Raw genomic sequence first — 24,321 nt, 5'->3', positions numbered from 1 at the left:
TGCACTTCTAACATCGGCATGAATAAAAAAAATAAAATCTGCCACACAGATTACATCACACCGTCATTCTCCTGTGTGTCCGATTGCACATTCGTGCAAAAAAAACTCCATGTGGTATGGATTTATCACATTGTTTTAGTTACACAATTAATCGAAGCAACAGAAAATACATTGCAGATTTTTCCTAAACAAATAATACTTGCAGCCATAGCCTGGTCCCAGCAAATTAGTAAATTTGGCAATAATCATTACAGTGAATTTATTATGAGAATTACTTGCTTTGCTAACCAATTTGTGTGTGTTTTCTTTTAATAGCATGTTCCGGGGCCCACAGATGGGGATTGGGTCGTTGCTTCGACTAATTGAGGCCCACACAAGTTCTGGATGGCATCTAAAAGAATCCTTCCTGCACACAGAAACTGTATCCCGTCTAAAAAAGGGCTTTCTTTTTAGCACTAACTGTGAAAATCAATTTCAGCAAGAGGACTCATTTCAAGACCTTAACTCCAAGGTCCCTGCAAAGTCCAAACTATTGTATTCTTTTTGGAAGCACACTGAAGTGGAGGATTATGTCCAGAACCCAAAAATTGTGAATGCGCATCAGGACTTTGTATCCGGTCTTCCACCCTGGAGAAGACGTGTGAACATTTTCAAGCCGTCGCACTCGCATTTCACTAATAAAAGTTACGGTAATCATTTCAGTTATGGACAAAGATCTTTACAATGGTTAAAAGTCCAGAACAAAGCACAAGCCTATTGCCACTCTTTTAACCAAACCAGAGCAGTTCTTGGAGCTTGGAGTGATTGTCTAACACAGGAAAATGAAAAGAGGTGTCGACAACTCCTGGGGCCCAATGTGACAATGTATAAAGTGGACAAAAAGACAAAAGGCAGTCTGAGCAAAGGAAAAAGTCAGGGAAGATGGGCGTCCATTCTAGTGTCTCTCTGTAGTGTAGGAAATGAACCGGCATTTCTCTTCACGCTGCGCTCCAGAACGCTCACGGGCAGGCACAAAGGAGACGTCAGGTTAGTGGCCAAAAACCCCCAAACATTTTTCACTTCTGCATGGGTCCTCAATTTTGCTTTTTTGAAGCTTTGCAGGGGGCAAGAGTGATCCGTCAGACACTGATGTGGTGGCCACTGCACTGAGGGAGGCACGAGAGGAGCTAGGTGTCAGTGTCTCTTCAGAAAGGGTGTGGGGTGTTCTCAAGCCTCTTAGGGACATGGTAAGTGGGAACTTGTAACTTATATTATTTTGATTACATTAACTCAGTGATGTCCCTCACTTTCACACCAGGTTGTTTTTGTTTTGTGAGGTCGCTCATTAAGATAACAAGAGAAAAAGAGAGGACTGTTCTTTTCTGTACTATCTAAGCCGCACCCCAAAACATTTTTAGAATTTATTTTTTTCATAAATTAGTCACATCGGCCTATAAGCTGGCAAATATACATGTTGCGAATTGTATTTACACATTAAGATTTTATAATTGTTTATATATACATACCTTAATTGTTTCCAAACGGTATCTGTAACACAGCAGTGAAACGGCTGATCAAACAAAACAGAAGTCATCGTCATGGAACCACAAGCTGCGGAAGCTAGCTCTCCAATCAGCTAAACAGACTCAATAACTCCATGGTAAAGTCTCGGTGAATATACTGAGGAATGTGTTAAACTGGAACAATACAAAAATAATGCCACTGTAAGGTAATAATAGTAACACAGACATATGTAAAAATATGCATGAAAACACTCCTACAGACATCACACATGGTACGGTTTATAGGTAAGAATTGTTTGTTATGTTGTGAAACTTACAAACATTGCTTGAACAAACTGAATTAAGAATCCAAACAAGTAGAAACGTTATTGACGATGAAACGACATAACTGCCTCTACTTCCGGTTCAAAGCTTTACACAGCTGCACTTGCGGTGAGCAAACTACCAAAAGATAGCACGTGGCTAATGAAAACTATCAACGAAAAAAATCCATAAATTAGCCACACCGTTTTGTAAGCCGCGTGAAAAAAGTGTGGCTTATAGTTCGGAATTTACAGTAATTAACTTTCATAAAAATATTATCAAATACTTCTTATTCCCATGTATTTGTTTTGGTAACATTAAAAAACATTTGTAATCGTTCTTACCTTCTATTGTATTTTTATGTGAAGTATATGCACTATGTCCCATTAAAAAACATACTATATTTTCCGGACTATAGAGCGCACCGGTGTACAAGCCGCACCCACTAAACTTCAGAAGAATCCCCCACAATATAAGCCGCACCAGACTATTTATTTTCATACCTTAATTGTTTCCAAACGGTGTCTGACAGTAAGCGGCTGATCAAACAAAACGGAAGTCATCATCGTGAACCCACTGGCTGTGGGAGCTAGCTCTTCAACAAGCTAAACAATCTCAACAACTACACAGTGACGTTTTGGTGTACTTACAAAACTTAAACAATTGAAAAATAATGCAATTGTAAGTTGATAATACTAGCACACACACTTGTAAATGTTTTATCATATTAGCCGATGCTAAGGACGGTTGCTTGATCACATTACGATTGCATGTACAAGTATGCCTGAAAACACTCCTACAGACACCACTCATGGTACAATTTATAAGTAAAAAATGTTATTAACCTTGCGTGCAGGAATGAATGAAGAATCCGTACGGAACGGCATTTGTACTTTCAGTTAAAAACACTAAACAGAAGGAAATATTGTAGATGTTCACCCCGCAGAACCTGCAGTGGGTGATTTCCTCCAAAAGGTGGTGCCATAGCACAAACAATAACACACCTTTTCAGTGTCCATTGAAAACTATTTGTTGAATACGAATCATTGTCTGTTAGGATTTTACATGCAATGTACATCCAATCGTACTGTATAATCGCTTCTGTTTGGTCTGATATATAATACTCCATATTGGCAACATTCATTCATTCAGCAGATCATTAAAAAAAATGCCGGTTCCTTGCTGATTAGTCACAGAGTGACGTTCATCTGCTAGCTCATGATCGCACTCATTTCTCAGTGTGGCGTGTCAGAGTACTAAAGAGGTCCTCTAATAAAGTGCTCAGGTCCCCTTGGTCCTGGAGCCACTAAGTGTCTTCGTAGCCATTTTTCAGACTCCCTCTCCAGAATAGACAGCTGTATTTACGGTCTGATTATCAATAAGTCACCCTTACATTAAAAACATTATTCAAGCTGTAGATTCTTTATTTTACAAACTACAAATTCATGGAGTAAAAATGTCTGCAAAAAAGCATAATATTAGGTTCATGTGTAAAACAATAGATTTTTCAATTTGGTTTATTCATGATTAATCACAGATTATTACATGTTTGCATAATTTTAATTAATTTGACCTAAATCATCCAGGAACATTTTTTAAATGTTTTACTTAAATGTACATAATGTATTTGCCGAAAACTCGGTAAAAGTTTATCTAAAGTCAGAGTGTATTTTAGAATGAAATTTGTCAGACAGCACCCCAGTTGCAGTCTCCTTACTCATCTTTGCACTGCATGTATACATTTATGCAATATTTTTTTGAGATTAATCACATGAGCTAACTTGTTATTTTTTACAGCCCTAGTTTTTCTTTTTCCATCATGACAGGTGAGTTTCAGCCTCACCTGCCTACCTTAAACGCATGTTGCTGGTTCAACTTTATTTGGACAAACATCTACAAAAACTGAAATGGGAGCTGATTGAAAATAATGAAAATAGTATGAATAAAAAAGATAAGTTCCAATAAAAAGCCCTACTTATACTGTTTTTCTTAACTTTCCTCAGTCAGGGATGATGGTTGCTCCTGTGCTGGCTAATGTTGGTCCTTTTGAGGAGTTATCCTTCAATCCAAACCCAGGAGAGGTATAGTCTTATTTAGTTGTTTACTTGTGACATTAAGTGTTTATTGGGAGGTGTCCAACATATTTGTGGTATCTCTTGTTCATTTTTACTTATGACTCAATTTAAACATTTCATTATTAACTGTAATTATATAAGATATTTAATTTCTCCAGTTTGTGTTTAACCACATCAATTAATGCGCACCCAAATTCATATTTTCCTTTTTCCGTCTCATTTTAGGTGGAAGAGATTTTCACATTGTCCGTGCCCCATTTGTGCGACCCTCGAAACCGTGGCTACACACACTTCCGCACAGGGGACAAGTACGGCTACACGTTGCCGGTGTTTCGTAACGGGAAGCATCGAGTGTGGGGACTGACTGCTGTTGCCTTAGACCAGACGCTGAAGTTTCTTGTCCCGCCACACCTGCAGTGAAGGTTGAAGGTTGAAGATTTTCGTATTTGAAAATGTGCAATCAAGTTTAGTGTGGCACATTCATCTGAATACTACTCTCATGGATAGTTTGACCTTTACATGATTACTGTATTATAACATAAATATTCACATAGGGAAAACCTTCCCTAAAAATCCTGTTATGTGAAATGAGCAGCTTTAATATGTATCAAACATTTTTTTATTAAGTTAAAAAAATATTTGCACAGACTAAAAAAACTAGTTATTTATGATGCAAAGCAATATAAGCTATATATGTGAACACCTTTATAGTATACATACACACATCACAATGTGGTGTGTTGAAAAAAAAATGCATTAAAGAAACTAAAAAGTTTGTTGAAAGTAGTTTTTATTGGTCATGTATTTCTAACAAGACAAATTGTGTGGCTAGTATGCCCAGTTGATGTGCTAGACGTCTTTGCAAATTTATCTGTGAACATAAATCATTGCGATGATTTGCAAAGGTTGAATCAAAGCAAATGGACTCTTCTTTTTTGAAGACTTTTTGCCCAAAAACTTTAGGTGTGGAGTTTCATTATTTATGTCCCTCTGGGCATATCCCGGGTAGAAGTGGCTTTTCCTCCCACACCTCTCTCAAACAAGCGGCCCACCACTGTAGGAGACCAAACAAACCTTAAAGAAACGCATGGCACAGCATAGGAGCGCAAACTACAAAACACCACCAAATAGAGGAGGAAGTTTACACCAATGCTTACAACAATGTCCTCTCTTCCCCAAAGATTGTCTCCATCCACAAGAAGTTGTTTTGCCACCAGGATTTAGTATGCAGGACAGTCATTCACCAGTCATGTCAGGTAATCATAACAAACACTATTGGGACATAAACACCAGAAACATGCTGTAAAAAGAGAGACAGCTGGCCTAAACATTTTAGAACTGAAGAAGCTTTTTGGACAAATACGGAAACGTCTTTAACAAACAAGAGTAGTCCAATTCCCTCGATTCACCCATTACAGATTATCACAACATGGATAACTGAGAATCACAGTCATAATAATTGTAATGGACTATGAACCCTTGCTGAGAAGGCATATCATTCTAGTCTTGAGTGAGGCATTTGTTTTGGTGCTATGTTTTTCTGTTATGTTTGTTGGATATTTAAACCAATTACAGTCAACCAGCTGCTTTAGCAGTGCCCATGATTGTATATGTTGGTGGTGCTGTTGTGCAAGGTGCTGCAAACTCGTAGTTTCAAGTCAGTATGAAGTACAATACAACAGCTCTGAATGCTTTTTTGGTGTCTCGAAGTCTGTTTTTTTTTTTTTTGCAACACTGATCATTTTTTAAGTGACAATTAAGGCTGCGAGCACTCCACGGGGTCATGTGAGTCAGGCAGGAGGTGGCAGTTAAAGGGCCAGCTGAAGGAGAAAAGGTCCAGAGCTTGGCTGCACTGTTGCTCAGCTGAGGAACAGACTGAGCGGCAGGGCTGGAGAATGCCTCCCTGAGGGCTGCACTGTGGCAGGAACATCCCACAAACGAGTCTGCGCAAGGGCTCGAAGCAGGCTAGTTCCATCAGAACCTTAAACAGAGAGGGGAACATATTGGGTGCTATTCAGTTCAACCTCTATCTCTTGTTTTAAAAGAAGCCACTGCTACCCTGTACTGTCGCAGAAGTGTGGCAGCCTCTGTCTGATCGGCGATGGAGAGCCAGATGTTGGGGAAGGAAGTGAGGTTGTAGCTGAGACCCTGACACATCTCCACCTCTATGGATTCACATGCTGAAGCTGGTGGAATGAAAAAAATTACCCAAGTTATTGAGTGCAACATGTCCTAATGTTGTTTTGATATGTAAGAATCACTTACTGAAGGAAGGGTAGGTGGAGTTGCCACAATCTTGTTCATCTGCTCCGTCTGAACAATCGTTCCAGCCGTCACACAACCACTGCGGATGAAGACACTCACCTGTGCTGCACCCAAACTGACTTGGACCACATGTCTCTTAAAGAAACAGCACAACAGGAATTCATCAAGGTAAAAAAAAAAAAAATCCAGTGATGTGAAGTGAATTATATTTATATAGCGCTTTTCTCTAGTGACTCAAAGCGCTTTACATAGTGAAACCCAATATCTAAGTTACATTTAAACCAGTGTGGGTGGCACTGGGAGCAGGTGGGTAAAGTGCCTTGCCCAAGGACACAACGGCAGTGACTAGGATGGTGGAAGTGGGAATCGAACCTGCAACCCTCAAGTTGCTGGCACGGCCACTCTACCAACCGAGCTATGCCGGTTGGTAGACGTAAGATAGATTTGTAACATTGTATATATATTATAAATAGTATAGGTATGTTTGGAAAATATTTATCGGAGGTCAAAGGGCCTGCTGCCTCACAGGGACAAAATTTGAATTTTAGAGGTGGGGGACACACTAACTTGTTCACTGGGGCGTGTTTTGAAGGGATTAGATGCATCTTCAGCTTGCAGCCTCAGCGGCTGTTTTCCGATCAGTACAAGTGTTTGACTTGTCTCCATTCAATAGTGTAACATTATTTTTGACGTTTAGAAATGCAGGACACTAACTTATTTTGAAACAGTGCAGAATGTTCCCTCTCTCTCCCCTCCAAATTACATCCATGCTGCTTAACCAATAATACAATGAAAAATTGCAAGAAGAGTGTCTCAATACTCCAGAAAAACAACTTACTTTCCAGTACGGAGACCGACTGATATGTTGCATTGAAACCACTGTCGGCCACTCCCTCATCTGCCACGAACAACACAGTCATGTGGTGACCGGATGAGGTCAGGTCTGGGGGGAGGGTGGTGCCACAAAACCTAGGACAAAGGCAGAAAACACGGACACTTCCTGTCAACCTGTAATTTATGTGACTGACGCAAAGTGGGACACTTTTACAGTCACATAGAGAAATCATAAAGGCTAAAGGCAGGTCAGTGAAATACAAAAACAGCAGTATACTATGTGAACAAAACTATTATATACTCTTATCAGTTTGAATGGGCCAGACTCCTTGTCTAGAAATGTGAAAACTGCATGGAGTACAGAAGTCTCAAATTGTCCATATTAAGACCATAGTATGTTTTACCTTCCCAGGACTTTCTCAGCTCCCGTGTTGCTGCTGTCATAAACCTCCACATAGTCAAACTCGCACACATCCTGAATCTCCAGGCTGAAGTTTTTGAAGCTGAGCATGATGACGTGGCCCTCCTCAACAGATATGTGCCATACACAAAACTAATGAAACACAAAAGAAATACGGAATATATCTGCACTGGTGGGTATAGCATGTGACAGCCCGGCCAGGAATAGGTGAGAATGTACCTGCTGGTGAGGATAAGGCCTCGGGTGATTAGGACTGGCCAGAAAGCCATACGGCCCGGTCTTCTGCCCGCCGCAATCTGTGCGTCAAAATAAATTATTATGATGACTTCCGGCAAGCAGGTCATGTTTATGGTTGGGTTAGTAGAAGACTAAAGTACTGTGCTTAAGTCTTAAATGTGATATTTGCAACCTTTAGAGGGCTCTAAGTTTCTATAAGTATTATATCCTGCCCTCTCCTGTATGTAGAGCATGTAGCTACAGTACGCCTCACGTGACACACGCATTTACTTTGTCAGCTAATGATAGCTAATTTGGGAAAAAAAACATTGACTATAAAACATATATATATATATATATATATATATATATATATATACCGTATACATTTATATATCTATGTTCACACGTATGTATATATCAATAGAAATGTGTGTGTGTGTATATATATACTGTATATATATATATATATATATATATATATATATATATATTTATATATATATACACGTACATATATATATTTATATGTATATATATATATATGTATATATATATATATGTGTGTATTCACGGTGACAGAGGGGTTAGTGCGTCTGCCTCACAATACGAAGTTCCTGAGTAGTCAGGGTTCAATCCCGGGCTCGGGATCTTTCTGTGTGGAGTTTGCATGTCCTCCCCGTGAATGCGTGTGGGTTCCCTCCGGGTACTCCGGCTTCCTCCCACTTCCAAAGACATGCACCTGGGGATAGGTTGATTGGCAACACTAAATAGGCCCTAGTGTGTGAATGTGAGTGTGAATTTTGTCTGTCTATCTCTGTTGTCCCTGCGATAAAGTGGTGACTTGTCCAGGGTGTACCCCGCCTTCCGCCCGATTGTAGCTGAGATAGGCACCAGCGCCCCCCCGCGACCCCAAAGGGAATAAGCGGTAGAAAAAGAATGGATGGATATATATATATATATATATATATATATATATAATCCATAGAAAATGGATGGACGTATACTTATAAAAACACTTATACTATAGAGGTTATTCATAAGATTTTTGACAATATTCCACAATATTGTGTTTAAAACTACATATTACCAGCTGCTCTACATTAGTGTAGGTTAAATGCCCTGTTGCCCATACAAAGTAACGAGTCAGAGAGTAAAATTTTGAAATTGAAAGGTTGAGATGAATCTGTTTTTGTGTAAAACTAAAATGAATCGATCAACCGACGAGTCAAATCAAAGAATAGGAAAATAAAAAGCAAAAATGTTCCGTATCTGTAGCTGACTGACGGATAGTGGACAGAGTTCCTGGGTATCTCAAGGTGCATAGTGGAGCCTTTTTTTATTTATTTTTTTTAAACAAAACTCCTCTGTGACATGGTCAGCATATACCAGGGTTGCCATCTGTACTTTGCAAAACAGAATTGTCCCATATTTAGAAAATAACAAAAGCATGCATCCATTATTGAGCCTAAAAAGTACACACTTTGTCCTGTTTTATAAAGTGAGAACCCCAGATTATTTAAAAATACTAATGTAGTTATTAAATGACAGGGAGCTTTATGTAACATTTTATGGCAAACTTTTTCCAAGCCCTTTTTTCTTATGTCACCAATGTAGGCAAATGTTCTGTCAATCCCTGGTGGGCGGAAAATATATCAATGTAAACATTAAATGGTTGTCCAGCCAGGGGATGTGAAAAGCCAAAAGGTTTTTTTTTTTTTTGCTCCTTTGCACTAAAAAATATTGCGTATACGGCATATAGAATTATTTGTTTTTAATGTACTGTATTTGTACTAATCCAAAAATATGAACCTAATTCAATTATGGTTTGAGTCAATTTGTTTTACATGCACAAACACACAAAAAACAAGATGTCTAAGTCGGCAACACAGGACAGACTCAATTGAGTTAACATTCAAAAAGTGTGTAAACATTGCTTCAGAGCAAGTTCTTGAATGAGGTCCCTTTTAGAAAAAAATAAATTTAATAAAATCCTTTAATGTCGGTCTGAAATAGGACCGTCCAGCTTGGATAGAGGACCATGCACCACAGTGTGAGTTCTCACATTCTCATTTAAGTGTGTTATATTTTGACCTCTTACCTCTGTGTTTTTGGCTGCAGTTGGCCTCATCCTGTTGGTCCTGGCAGTTTGGATGGCCGTCACACACCGACACAGGCAGCAGACAGCGGCCACTGTCACACATGAACTCTTCTCTGGAGCAACTTTCTGAGAAACACATAAAAAGGTATTTGGCACAAGTGTACATTAAAAGACATATACGTAGGGGAAAGCAGGGTTAGATGTCCCATTCGTTATATAATGGCGCCAGAGGGCGCAGACTCTAGAATTGTGGAATGAAAATTTACGCAATCGGGTAAAAGGATGCTTTGTGTTTAGCGCAAAAAATGTAAATATTCATCTTATCGATGTTTGTCATCAATTATTTTACACAATATGTTTACGGTATATAAAAACAATTGTTACCCTTAGAGTGTGAAATGATATTGTGACAAACGACCCCAAATTGTGTGTCAAATTGATTGTTGATTGTTAAGCCTCGAATTACGAGAATAAACCATCCATCTATCGATCCATCTTCTTCCGCTTATCAGAGGACAGGTAGCGGGGGCAGCAACCTAAGCAGGGAAGCCCAAACTTCCATCTCCCCAGCCACTTTGTGCAGCTCATCCCGGGGGGATCCCGAGGTGTTCCCAGGCCAGCCAGGAGAGATAGTCTTCCCAACGTGTCCTGGGTTTTCCCTATGGCCTCCTACCAGTCGGACGTGCCTAGGGAAGTGTTCGGGTGGCATCCTGACCAGATGCCCGAACAACCTAATCTGGCTCCTCTCGATGTGGAAGAGCAGCGGCTTTACTTTGAGCTCCTCCCGGATGACAAAACTTCCCTTCCTGAAGTGGGGGATGGTGGTCCAGAATTGCTTTGAAGCCGTCTGGAAGTTGTTTTCCATGGCTTCCCCGAACTCCTCCCATGTCTGAGTTTTTGCCTCCGCGACCGCTGAAGCCGCACACCGCTTGGCCTGTCGGCACCTGTCTGCTGCCTCCGGAGTCCTCTGAGCCAAAAGAACCCGATAGGACTCTTTCTTCAGCTTGACGGCCTCCCTCACCGCTGTAGTCCACCAGCGGGTTTTAGGATTACCGCCACGACAGGCACCAACCACCTTGCGATCACGGAACATCGTCCAGCGCCTCCCTCGTGACATGTTCAAAGTTCTTCCTGAGGTGGGAATTGAAACTCTCTCCGACAGGAGACTGCTAGGCGTTCCCAGCAGACCCTCAGGATGCGTTTGGGCTTGCCAGGTCTGTCCGGCATCCTGCCCCACCATCGCAGCCAACTCACCACCAAGTGGTGATCGGTAGAAAGCTCTGCCCCTCTCTTCCCCCGAGTGTCCAAAACATGAAACCGTAAAACTGATAACACAACTACCAAGTCGATCATGGAACTGCTGCCTAGGGTGTCCTGGTGCCAAGTGCATATATGGACACCCTTTTGTTTGAACATGGTGTTTGTTATTGACAAACTGTGACAAGCACAAAAGTCTTCACTGTCATTGCCAATATGAGCATTGAAGTCCCCCAGTAGAACGAGGGAATCACCCGGGGGAGCACTCTCCAGTACTCCCTCGAGTGAATCCAAATAGGACGGGCACTCTGAGCTGCCGCTTGGTGCGTAAGCACAAACAACAGTCAGGACCCGTCCCCCCACCCCAAGGCGGAGGTAAGCTACCCTCTCGTCCACTGGGTTGAACTCCAACGTGCAGGCTTTGAGCCGGGGGGGCAACAATAATTGCCACCCCAGCCCGTCGCTTCTCACTGCTGGCAACGCCAGAGTGGAAGAGAGTCCAGCCCCTCTCGAGAGAACTGGTTCCAGAGCCCTTGTTGTGCGTCGAGGTGAGTCCGCGCACTCGCTCAGGCTCCTTCACCTCAGTGAGGTGACGTTCCTCTTCCCAAGAGCTAGCTTATGTAGCCGAGGATCGGACCGCCAAGTGCCCGGCCTTCGGCTTCCGCCCAGCTCACAATGCACCCGACCTCTATGGGTGGTGAGCCCATTGGAGGGGGGACCCACGTTGCCTCTTCGGGCTGTGCCCGGCCGGTACCCATGGGGACAGCCCTGGCCATTAGGGGCTGGCCATCGTAGGGGCGAGGGAAATCTGGGTCCTTCGATTGTATTTTTCATTGAGGTCTTCGTGCTGCTCTTTGTCTGATCCCTCACCTAGGACCAGTTTGTCTTGCGAGACCCTACCAGGGGCCATAAAACCCCCAGACAACATAGCTCCTAGGATCATTGGGACACACAAACTCCTGTAACACAATGAGGTGGCAGCTCAAAGAGGACTCAAACCATGTAATATGTAATTAATTATTCCCCTATTAGTGTAACTGCTTTTTATAAATGTATTTAGAAACTGCAACAAATATGTTTCTTGCCTCAAATCAACTCTCTTTTCACTTCCTCCCCGAGCTGAATCACTGGCTGTGTCACAGTTCGGTGTTTGCTGCGACGGGTTCTTGACGACGACGACTCACCGAACCACATATATTTAATGAACAAACTACGAAATCAGCGATGTGTCCCACTGAATCATCGTTTGTCGCTGAACAATGATTCAGTGACACCCACTCACCCAGCAGGCACAAAACATTGATATATTGATTTTACATACATGTCCTTTAAAACTGACTTTAAAACACCGTACAGTTCAGTTCCGTTTCAGTTTATTTCAAACATGCAAAAAATACAATTACAATGTAGTGCATCACATTATTTAAGTTTTCAAGCTTTTGCGCATGCGCTTTGTGATTAGTGAATCGATTCACTTCGGTGAGTGACTAATAGTCCGTAAAAAGAATCACAATTACCATCACTACCATCTGCTCATATTAAAGTGTCATAAGTCAGGACGAAAATTATATTTTTTCGTCTAAATAGTTAAAACAAAGGCTGTTAAACGATCAAAATATTTAATGGGATTAATTGCGTTTTGGATATAGTTAACTCAAAATTAATCGTGATTAATCGTAGATACTGCAGGTATAATTTTTCACCATTAATAACTGTACCCCAGACAGATAATTTTCAGGGTCAGGGGGGCTATCCCAGCTGTAATCTGTGATATTTCTACCTGAATAAATGCTTCTAAAATTCTGTACATTACATGTTAATGGTCTTCATGTTGCTGCATGACAGTGTTTTAACATTCTCTATTAATTAATGAAATAGAGCCTGCTAATCATTCTCCAAGTGAGGACTAGACCAGAACATGTTATGAAAGAACTTACCCAATATTTCAGCCAACAAAACCCCCTAGCAACACCTACGCCCGCCCCTCAAACCTCCCCATATTCCTAAACTGATGTACTAGCATTTCTTTAGGTGGAAATATCACAGAATAACATTACAAAACATCGCTGACAAAGCATGAGTGTAATGTAAGACATGTTTATTATGTTAATGTCAGGGTTTCCCCTAAATTGCCAAAATAGCTGTGGGGGTGTGGTCGATATGATGTGTTCGCATGATTTGCTATGATGCATATATTCTTTAAAAAGGCAAAACTTGTTAATATACATATGAAACAAATTTGTTGTTAATATACCGTAGATGTTTTTCTTACATATCATTTTATTCTATTTTTAAATTGTTGTTGCTTATTCTACAATGTACTTTCTTGAGAATTTTTGTTTTGTTTTTGTAGATTTCTCTAATCCTTTTAGTCACTCTTTCTTTTATAAAAAGGACTGGCAACAAAACTAGCATCTATTTCTGGTGTTATTGGCTACTGTACTGGTGTTTTTAAGACTGTTTAGATTCTGTGGTGCCATGTCCGTGACGAAAAGCGAGCGTTACTGGGAGCTTTCTCTCAATAAAAGCTGCCAGTCCCATCTTAAATTGTGAAGATCGCTGTCCGCGAGTATATCTAAAATATATTAAAGTACGTCAATAGCGCGGACAGGCCTCTGATCCAGACAAGCCTGAGCATATACGGTAGATTAGTCATCACAACACAGGTTTCGGGAGCACTGTTCTGGTGATTTAAGTATGTCTTTTTTGGGCCAAATTTTCAGTGCATCATTAGTCAATAGTGCACAAATAATAAACTATGTACAGCCATTCATACTCTAACTACCTGCTGGTTCTAATGTGAATTTTATTGTGTTATGATGGTCATTTAAAACTCTCAAAATCTTCTACCAACTTAAGATTTATCTTTTGATATGTTTTTTTATTATTTTTATGGCCTTTTTGTTTTTATAGTGGAAATATGCGATATTTCTAGAAAATAATTTGCATGGTAGAATATTTGAGTTTGGGGAATTACAGCCCTGAAAATTTTAATAATTCATGAAAAGATTGATTTTGATACAGTAGACAAATTAATATTTTTTTTTACAGTGCCTACTGAGCTAGAATGAGAAAGGAAGTAGATTGGTTACGTTACATATATTTTCCATGATATATATAATTACCCAAAATAATTTTAATCGCATTTTAGCGGTTTATTGACAGTTTAACTCATTTACGCTCGTCAAAGCTCAGATAATTATGTTCATTGTTTTCTGGCGCCATTTGGTGATTAATGAGCACAATTACACCAAACCTATATTATCCTGTTTTACAATTGGCAAGAATGATATTTTTATGATAAGAAGTGACACTCGAGTAAAAAAAAAAAAAAGTGTCACAAATAACCCCATTCTCCACTACTATTATAAAGCCAGAAAAGGAATTAAAGAAAAATCCAATTAACAAGTAGGGTACTTTGCTTCAGTTTGTCATTCATGCACACAAACCACTGACTGTGTCCAGGCAGTAAAGTCCTGTACTGCACTGTGAAGCCGCTGCCTGTAATGCTTCCATCAGAGCGGAAGGTCACCCACACTGTGCTGGTGTTTGTGTTGATGGTTGCTGGAGCTACAACACCACAGAACCTGCAGCAGAGACACACACACAGTCTGATATGTGGAATACACAATGAAAACTACATTGTGAATGCTTGAAAGGGTTTATAAGCAAATGTGACTCATTCGATTGTGCAAGTAGCTGCAATGTGACCAGTCGCTGTAAAATGTGTAAATTGTTGTATATCGCATTTTGTGTGCATGACTGCATTCACACGGGGAAGTACCGTAAAATGCAAAACGCTGTTAATACCCAGCGCTCAACACCTTCAACAGCTGCCATCTTGGCTACCTAGCAGAAGGGGAGGGACTTAACTCAGGTGGTTGGAATTCACAATTAAAAAGGAGAGAAACATTTTAAATAATGCCATCGTTATTTTCGGTGAGAAGGCTAGGACAGTAATAGATTTGGTATGAAAAGTTACAAATCTCTCAAGAACTAGGTTTGCAATTCACATATTGAAGTGTACTGACTGAAGTTTTGTATTTGTGTACCTAATTTCTGAGTGGGTGCATTTTGGTAGTGTGGTTTTATTAAAGCCTACATACCGTGGAATGACGATGGCAATATTTACTCGGTTCCTCTTCTTTACGTTTTAATTGTGGATTGCAACGTCCTCCTCTCCTGCGACGTACCCAAGATGCCTGGACAATTGTCCTACTCCCTATATGATACTGTTATTAGAGTACTGAGTATTGGTCATTACTGATATTGATACAATTTGATATGAGCACAAATCATTTATATAGTTTTACAGCACTGAGAATCGGTCGTTGCTGACTTTGATACAGTTTGATATCGGCACAAATCATTTATACAGTTTTTTGTAGTGTTGAATGCTAGAAAAGGCTTAATCATGTGAAATTGCTCAAACCCTGAACAATGATAGGTATAAAAAAGACTAACCTATTTGTCATTGGCTGTCTGGAATGGACTTCTGCTATCTTTAAGTTGAAGTGGAGTGGTAATGGTTTTTGTGCCAACACCTAGTGTCCGCATTAATCAATTCAGCTGCCTTGGAGACTTTGTATCTGTAGGTAATACGCAACTACACTTATTTGATACTTGTTTATATTGACAATTGTGTTTGGACTGCAATATTTTTAATTGCAGAAAATACAAACCCCGTTTCCATATGAGTTGGGGAATCATGTTAGATGTAAATATTAACGGAATACAATGATTTGCAAATCCTTTTCAACCCGTATTCAATTGAATGCACTACAAAGACAAGATATTTGATGTTCAAACTCATAAACTTTTTTTTTTTTGCAAATAATAATTATCTTAGAATTTCATGGCTGCAACACGTGCCAAAGTAGTTGGGAAAGGGCATGTTCACCACTGTGTTACATCACCTTTTCTTTTAACAACACTCAATAAATGTTTGGGAACTGAAGAGACACATTTTTTAAGCTTTTCAGGTGGAATTGTTTCCCATTCTTGCTTGATGTACAGCTTAAGTTGTTCAACAGTCAAAGGTCTCTTGTCGTATTTTAGGCTTCAAAATTTTCTGTGGGAGACAGGTCTGGACTACAGGCAGGCCAGTGTAGTACCCGGAGTCTTTTACTATGACGCCACGCTGTTGTAACACATGGTGTGGCACTGTCTTCCTGAAATAAGCAGGGGCGTCCATGATAACGTTGCTTGAATAGCAATATATGTTGCTCCAAAACTTATATGTACCTTTCAGCATTAATGGTGCCTTCGCAGATGTGTAAGTTACCCATGCCTTGGGCACTAATTCACCCCCATTACATCACAGATGCTGCCTTTTGAACTGTGTGCCTATAACAATCCGGACGGTTCTTTTCCTCTTTGTTCCCGAGGACACAAATGTCCATAGTTTCCAAAAACAATTTGAAATGTGGACTCGTCAGACCACAGAACACATTTCCACTTTGCATCAATCCATCTTAGATGGCGTTTCTGGATGTTGTTGATAAATGGCTTTTGCTTTGCATAGTAGAGCTTTAACTTGCACTTACAGATGTAGCGACAAACTTTATTTAGTGACAGTGGTTTTCTGACGTTTTCCTGAGTCCATGTGGTGATATCCTTTAGAGATTGATATCGGTTTTTGATACAGTGCCGTCTGAGGGATCGAAAGTCACGGTCATTCAATGTTGGTTTCCGGCCTTGCCGCTTACGTGGAGTGATTTCTCCAGATTCTCTGAACCTTTTGATGATATCATGGACCGTAGATGTTGAAATCCCAAAATTTCTTGCAATTGCACTTTGAGAAACATTGTTCTTAAACTGTTTGACTATTTGCTCACGTAGTTGTGGACTAAGGGGTGCAGATTTGTTGGGAAGCTGTTTTTATACCCAATCATGGCACCCACCTGTTCCCAATTAGCCTGCACACCTGTGGAATGTTCCAAATAAGTGTTTGATGAGCATTCCTCAACTTTATCAGGATTTATTGCCATCTTTCCCAACGTCTTTGTCACGTGTTGCTGGCATCAAATTCAAAAGTTAATGATTATTTGCAAAAAAAGAAAAGTTTATGAGTTTGAACATCAAATATGTTGTCTTTGTAGCATATTCAACGGAATACGGGTTGAAAATGATTTGCAAATCATTGTTTTCCGTTCATATTTACATCTAACATAATTTTCCCAACTCATATGGAAACGGGGTTTGTAATTTAGGGCAGCACGGTGAAAAGGGGTTAGTGCGTGTGCCTCACAATACAAATGTCCTGGGTTCAAGCCCCCGCTTGGAATCTTTCTGTGTGGAATTCAACTGCTCTCCCCGGCTTCCTCCCACCTCCAAAGACATGCACCTGGGGAAAGGTTGATTGGCAACACCGTGTGAATCTTGTCTTTCTGTTCGCCCTGCAATGCCAGTTGTCCAGATTGTACCCTTCCTTCCACACCAATGCAGCTGAGACAGGCTCCAGCAAACCTCGGGATTCCGGACAAGTGGTAGAAAATGGATAGATGGATGGAATTAACGACACCTATTACGCTTGTCTAGCTTGTGTGCTAGCTCCTAGTACTTATAGCCTAGCATGTTTACCTTTTGTAAATGACTTCCCTAAAATACAAGAAATTACAACCATGTGTGCTTCTTGGAGGACGTTTAGATGTTAAGTAAAGCAGGACTGTGTGTATCAAAGCTTATATCAGAGATTTTAGATGCAAGCTGGTATCATCCGATACTTGTTTTTTTTCCTGATATTGGACGGATATCACGGGGAGAACATGCAAACTCCGTACAGAAAGATGCCGAGCCCGGGATTGAACTCAGGACCTTTGTATTGTAAAGCAGACGCACTAACGCCTCTATAACCGTGCTACTTGGGTTCCCTACGGGTACTCCGGCTTCCTCCCACCGCCAACAACATGCACCTGGGGATAGGTTGATTGGCAACACTAAATTGGCCCTGGTGTGTTAATGTGAGTGTGAATGTTGTCTGTCTATCTGTGTTTGCCCTGTGATTATGTTGCGACCTGTCCAGGGTGTACCCTGCCTTCCGCCCAAAATGCAGCTTAGATAGACTCCAGCGACCCCCCACAACCCTGAAAGGGACAAGCGGTAGAAAATGGATGCATGGAAGGACTGATATCAGTATTGGATTAAGACAGCCCTAGTGATTAATGTGCAGCACTGCACATTTATTATTTTAACCCATTGTACTGACAGCTGACTGACACCCAAGTTGAGACACAACCACAACATTGTAAACGACTGAGGAACGCCAAAGGGTATATACATTGTTGGTCTTTAATGATGGCACTTGTAGCTCCAGTTCAAGGAGGTAAACAATGAAGGAAATGTATACATCCTTATTAGGATATATCTGCAGGGAACAAAGCTAATATGAGCATAAATGATGTTATTATGTTTTATGAATGATCACTAACCTGGTTGCCCAAGAGCTGTGCTCGCCATGTTCCTGCACCTCCAGCCAGTCAAACAGACATGGCGATGGGCCCTCCACGTTTAGCGAGGACACATGGATCTGGACCAGGAGAGGGGGTGTGGCTTGGATCACCCACACACACAGTGTGTTCGGCGGATAGGAGCCGGGGTGATTTGGTGAGCTGAAAAAACCCTCTGAGTCGATTAAAACTCCGCCACAATCTGAAGGAGAACATGCAAAACAATGTTACATCCCAATGTTTGTGCGAATAGCAGGTGTTTTCTTTGAATGTCTTACGTGTTTCAGTCGTGGGGGGAGTAGCCGTACTGTCCTGTTGGATGCTGGTTGCAGGACTTGTGGCCATCTCTCGTCCTCCTGCATTCAGCATGTTGGTAGGGCTGGAGGACAACAGCTGCTCTTCGCCCTCTTCACCTTTAAACTCTTCATATAAGAAAACATCAAGCAGCTACCGTTTAGGCGTTTTTTAACATTTTTATTCTAACCCTAAAAGATGCGGAAACTCACGTGTGAGGATGAGAGCCAGTGTCAGACCAAGAGCTGCAACCAGCAGTAAAGCAGCAGCACAAATCCCTTTACCCCAACCACGATGATGCCGCAGTGGCAGAAAGCACACCACGAAAATACCCCAACCTCGTCCTGAAAGGTAACGCACACATTATTATGTACATGAGTAGACTAGAGAGAGACCAATATGGTTTTTAGGGCAGATACCGATTATTAGTCGCCAAGGACACTGCAAAAAGTGAAATCTAGGTAAGATTAAATATCTCAACTAAGGGTGATATTTGCTTATTTTCTGTCTGATAAGATAATTATTTTCTCACTAAGCAGAGTTTATGTTAGTGTTTTACTTGTTTTAAGGGTTTTGGTTCTAAATTATCTCAGTAAGATATTACAGCTTGTTGCTTAGATTTGATGACCTATATTGAGTAAAACAAACTTGAAACTAGAATATGAACTGTTGCAAAGCTGTGTCATTAACATTCAAAAGTATAAAAGTACTTTTTTAAAGTAGTTATTTCTTATTTCAAGCATGAAAAAAAAATCATGACTTTGACACAATTGTGTGTCATATTAAAACAGATGACAGCCAAATAAAGTTAAAGTACCAACGATTGTCACACACACACTAGGTGTGGTGAAATTTGTCCTCTGCATTTGACCCATCCCCTTGATCACCCCCTGGGAAGTGAGGGGAGCAGTGGGCAGCAGCGGTGCCGCGCCCGGGAATCATTTATGGTGATTTAACCCCCAATTCCAACCCTTGATGCTGAGTGCCAAGCAGGGAGGTAATGGGTCCCATTTTTTATAGTCTTTGGTATGACTTGGCCGGGGTTTGAACTCCAAACCTACCGATCTCAGAGCGGACACTCTAGCCACTAGGCCACTGAGTAGGACTTTGGTGTTTTATTTTCAATGAAACAATAGAAAATACGTCCTCATACAGTAGTACAGTTGTTATTATTGAGAATATACTTATTTTAAAGTATTTTTGGGTTCATTGAGGTTAGTTAATTTTACTTGGTTTGGAAAGTCTTGACAAGCCAAATGTTCTTGTTCTGTAGGCAGATAATTGTGCTTAGTTCAAATAAAATACCCCTACTTTTTGCATTTTTTTTTTCTTGTTTTTGAACAGGGGAGGCCGATAACCGATATTTGGAACCAATAATCATTTGCAGTAAAGTATTTAAAGTCATGAATAGTATTTGTCAGTAAACAGCTAGACAAAACTTGAAGTTGTTTTTAATTCACTTTTTTTTTTTAAACGTTGCATCAGTAGTGACAATGTTTAATGCATCGCTAATGTTGTGGTTAATTTAGCAGCCAACAGTTCACAAACACTTACTACATGTGTTTAAGAGGAGCATCAACATTTGCATTTCAAATGATGGTATGTATTGGAAAATTGTTAAAAAATACGGGATTTTGCTACATCAAAATAACTTGCCATCTACTCAGTTTTACAAAATTGTATAACAGTTTATGGATTTAATACATTGGAAGGTTTCCTCTTGAAGAACCCTGAAATATTTAACATTTGAGTAAAATCAATTCTGAGCACCTTATACAAGAGCCAATTTTAAAGCTGACTGACATAATTTCTTCCTAGATGTTACAGACAGTATGAAAATGTGTCAGCTGCTGCCGGCTCTTCTTTACTAATGTAATAAGTCTAATATTTGTCAATAAATTTACTTAACCTTGTGATTTTTGAAAGGGATATCTTTTTTGTCTTCGGGTCCATCTCCGTCCTGTTATTTGACTGAATCACTAGCATGAAACTCACCGCACTCCAATAACGAACCCACGCTCAGTGTTGTGGACGGAGGCTCGATGAAACAGACAAAACGGAATCGATAAAACGCTGGGACAGAAGGACAAAATCTGGATTTCCTGGCAAAATATGAAAGTTCTGAAAGTTTTTCACTGCTGCAGTCGAAAAAATAGGCAACTCTTCATTTGCGGGGCAAAATGGCTTTTGCAAATACCTACTTGACTAATTATGTATTTTGAAATATTAAAAACTGGTATAGTATGTGTATATAATGTATCTGCTGATGTAGTTGTAAACATTTGGTTTGTTTTTTAAAAAAATGACTGATACCAATATACTTTAAAATGCCAAATATCAACGCCAATTATTGGATCTCGAGAGAAGACATAAGGATATACGCCTCACCAGCAACGAATAAACAGTTTTCGCGCACAAAGCATACTTTTACATACAAACTTACCAGTTGTTTGTGGTTTCAATAACTCAGGGGTGGACAATGTCCCTCGAAATCCCTCTTCATGCTCTTCACTCTCCCCCTCCAGCTCATAGGCAGGGTTGCAGAACACGTTCTGAAATTAGGTAAACATGGTTGGCTACTAGGAGCTAGCAGCTTCACAATAATAGCACACAAGCTAGACATATGTAATAAGGGTTCTTAATTGAAAAATATTGCAGTCTAAAGCATGATATTTGACAAAATAAGCAAGTTGTTGTGATCCGCTTCCCGTATCACATTTTGATTTCGGTTTTTGAGTCCTTTTGTATTCTTGGTTTGTTTTGGACTTTTCCGATTCTTAGTTTGTGCACTTCCTTGTTTGTTCCGTTACCATGGTTTCGTATTTGTTCCACCTGCTACTTTCGGTTGACGCGCACCTGTGTTTTGATTACTGCCTGTTTTTAAGCCTGCCTTCTACCTCAGTTAGATCTGGATCCTTTGTTTGAGGTAAGTAACACTCACGAGACATTTTTGGACTCTTGTTTCTGTTGTAGCTAACTTAGCTTCCCGTGCACTCGGCACGTAACTTTTGGACTCTTGGACTCCATGCTAAGTTTTAGGTTAGCTTCCCGTGCGTTCGGCACGCGTTCTCTTTTGCCAGTTTTTGTACCAGTGTTTTCATTTTTGTACTAAATCAAGCTCTTACCTGCTAATCCTGTCCTTCTGGTCTTCGTGCATCTTGGGTTGACAAAACGCGCATCAATATGCGCCACGTTCGTGACACAAGTATCAAATAATTATAGTTGCATAATACTTATATGTACAGTCTCCAAACCAGAAACATATAAGACAGTATCCAGTAACAAAAGTGCATTATTCAACTTACTGCGCCATGAGCTCAAATTAATAAATTATTGTGGACACTAGGCGTCGCCAAAAATAATCACTGCTCCACTTCAACTCAAAGGTAGTCTGTCCATTTCAGACAGTTCATAAGAAATTACCTAATCCACCTACTCAGTGGCCTAGTGGTTAGAGTGTCCGCCCTGAGATCGGTAGGTTGTGAGTTCAAACCCCAGCCGAGTCATACCCATCCATCCATTTCCTACCGCTTATTCCCTTTCGGGGTCGCGGGGGGCGCTGGCGCCTATCTCAGCTACACTCGGGCGGAAGGCGGGATACACCCTGGACAAGTCGCCACCTCATCGCAGGGCCAACACAGATAGACAGACAACATTCACACTCACATTCACACACTAGGGCCAATTTAGTGTTGCCAATCAACCTATCCCCAGGTGCATGTGGGAGGACGCCGGAGTACCCGCAGGGAACCCACGCATTCACGGGGAGAACATACAAACACCACACAGAAAGGTCCCGAGCCTGGAGTTGAACCCAGGACTGCAGGATCTTTGTATTGTGAGGCAGACGCACTAACCCCTCTGCCACCGTGAAGCCCCCGGGTCATACCAAAGACTATAAAGATGGGAGCCATTACCTCCCTGCTTGGCACTCAGCATCAAAGGTTGGAATTGGGGGTTAAATCACCCAAAATGATTCCCGGGCGCAGCCACTGCAGCTGCACACTGCTCTCCTCACCTCTCATGAGGTGAAAAAGGGGATGGGTCAAATGCAGAGAATAATTTCGTCACACCTTGTGTGTGTGCGTGACAATCATTGCTACTTTAACTTTAACTTAATTTTACTTGGTCAACCAGAACATTTACAGTGAAGTGAATTATATTTATATAGCGCTTTTCTCTAGTGACTCAAAGCGCTTTTACATAGTGATACCCAATATCTAAGTTACATTTAAACCAGTGTGGGTGGCACCGGGAGCAGGTGGGTAAAGTGTCTTGCCCAAGGACACAACGGCAGTGACTAGGATGGCGGAAGCGGGAATCGAACCTGCAACCCTTAGGTTGCTGGCATGGCCACTCTACCAACCGGGCTATACCGAAATTTACAGTGACCAAATTAACTAAATATTAGGTATATCTAACAAGATCTAATACAAAATACACATTTATATACATTTATTACATAACGCATATTCATTTGATTGACTTGTTCATAGCCCCTGGATTGAAGTTACATCTGGGGTACCACAAGGGGGTGTTGTCTCCTCATATGTCTTCCTCCTTTACATGACTACCCGGAATGCTGTGTTTGAGGACACCCTTGATGTGGGGTATGCAGACGACATCGGGCTATCGAGAGCGATCCCTATATCCAGCATCATGTCAGACACAACCATGTGCCAGGAGGCACAAAGGCTGGACGAATGGGCAGCAAATAAAAAAATGATACTTAACGGGAAGAAGTCAGTAGAACTCCGAATATGTTTTGCCCGTAATCCACCACAACCTCCTGCACTGATGTTGGGGGGACAGGAGGTCCCTGTCGTGGAAACAACAAAGTACCTGGGTTACCACCTCGACCAAAACCTCACTGGAGATGTGCACATCGAGAAGGCAATAAAAACCGCCTCCAAGCGGCTGCACTATACCTCACAGTCATGGCGAGACATGGACTACCTGCCGACGACCTTGTTACCATCTACACCACTCTCATCAGGCCGTGTCTGGAATATAGCTCAGTGCTCTTAGTGGGCTGCTCCAAAAAACAACAGGCAGAGCTAGAGCGAGTCCAGAAACGTGCCTGTAAAATCATTACAAGGAGAGCTGGAAAAAATCTCACAACCCTACCATCACTCCAGACCGGGAGAGAGGAGGCTGCAGTGAAGCTGGTCAGGGATATGCATGATCAACATCTTTTGCATGACCTGCTACCTCCAACACGAGGCAGCCGCACTGCCAGGACATTGAGGAACCAACATAAGCTGGCTGAACCCGAGCCCAGAGCAAAGACAAAGAGACTTAAAAACTCTACCCTGCACGCTGCAATTAAGCTGTATAATGACACTAATTAAATAAGTAACATAGTTATATACCAGAATGCTAACAGTTTCCATGATGCTGCTGCCCTGAGGATGTTCAAAATTTTTAAAATACTGTTTGTTCTTTTAGTTTTTTATTGTTGTTTGTTTGATAACTATTGTAAAGTTCACCTGTTTTTTCAGTGGGGCCATGGCTCCACTGCAAGCATGAATAAATAAAGTCAAGTCAAGTAATTTATTCAAATCAGGCTGATGGTGAATGGAGATTAAAAAAGCCCCACAAAACA

At 41.0% G+C, this 24,321-nt stretch overlaps 2 protein-coding genes and 1 long non-coding RNA gene across 5 annotated transcripts in view; 2 read left to right on the top strand and 1 right to left on the bottom strand.

Moving 5' to 3' along the window:
* The window catches only part of nudt8 (nudix (nucleoside diphosphate linked moiety X)-type motif 8), a 9,518-nt gene extending 4,863 nt beyond the window's left edge, over nucleotides 1-4,655 (top strand). For both annotated transcript variants that reach the window (XM_061918939.1, XM_061918940.1), the window contains exons 2-5: nucleotides 316-1,026; nucleotides 1,094-1,226; nucleotides 3,809-3,886; nucleotides 4,106-4,655. In XM_061918939.1, the coding sequence (XP_061774923.1) occupies nucleotides 316-1,026; nucleotides 1,094-1,226; nucleotides 3,809-3,886; nucleotides 4,106-4,300 (1,117 nt within the window). In that variant the 3' untranslated portion in view covers nucleotides 4,301-4,655. The remainder of the gene's footprint in view (nucleotides 1-315; nucleotides 1,027-1,093; nucleotides 1,227-3,808; nucleotides 3,887-4,105) is intronic.
* On the bottom strand, nucleotides 4,654-22,082 carry LOC133564557 (membrane frizzled-related protein-like). 2 transcript variants are annotated; one of them, XM_061918936.1, is made up of 13 exons: nucleotides 21,842-22,082; nucleotides 21,160-21,268; nucleotides 18,929-19,060; nucleotides 18,701-18,844; nucleotides 18,405-18,624; nucleotides 14,431-14,561; nucleotides 9,718-9,843; nucleotides 7,620-7,696; nucleotides 7,384-7,532; nucleotides 6,984-7,114; nucleotides 6,146-6,280; nucleotides 5,939-6,066; nucleotides 4,654-5,861 (listed from the first exon to the last, which is right to left on the bottom strand). In XM_061918936.1, exons 4-13 carry the CDS (start codon nucleotides 18,789-18,791, stop codon nucleotides 5,637-5,639), a joined length of 1,413 nt encoding a protein of 470 aa, XP_061774920.1. In that variant the 5' UTR covers nucleotides 18,792-18,844; nucleotides 18,929-19,060; nucleotides 21,160-21,268; nucleotides 21,842-22,082; the 3' UTR covers nucleotides 4,654-5,636. The 2 variants fall into 2 exon arrangements, with proteins under 2 accessions (XP_061774920.1, XP_061774919.1); XM_061918935.1 differs by lacking the exon at nucleotides 21,842-22,082 and adding an exon at nucleotides 21,527-21,545.
* Nucleotides 19,078-24,321, top strand: LOC133564561 (uncharacterized). The gene is made up of 2 exons (XR_009809300.1): nucleotides 19,078-21,642; nucleotides 23,213-24,321. It is a non-coding gene; the product is annotated as an uncharacterized LOC133564561 (long non-coding RNA).

Source organism: Nerophis ophidion, linkage group LG13, assembly GCF_033978795.1.
Source record: "Nerophis ophidion isolate RoL-2023_Sa linkage group LG13, RoL_Noph_v1.0, whole genome shotgun sequence".
Lineage (NCBI taxonomy): Eukaryota > Metazoa > Chordata > Actinopteri > Syngnathiformes > Syngnathidae > Nerophis > Nerophis ophidion.
Note: the sequence above shows the minus strand (reverse complement) of the source record. Positions and strands in the feature narration are given on the sequence as shown.

Bases quoted from the DNA above. Each gene is read 5' to 3' on its own strand.
- LOC133564557 (XM_061918935.1), bottom strand. The intron at 19,061-21,159 runs GTAAGTTTGTAT...GTTACCTTTCAG, and splicing joins ATTGAAACCACAAACAACTG to GACGAGGTTGGGGTATTTTC. The intron at 5,862-5,938 runs GTAGCAGTGGCT...TCTCTGTTTAAG, and splicing joins CACTTCTGCGACAGTACAGG to GTTCTGATGGAACTAGCCTG.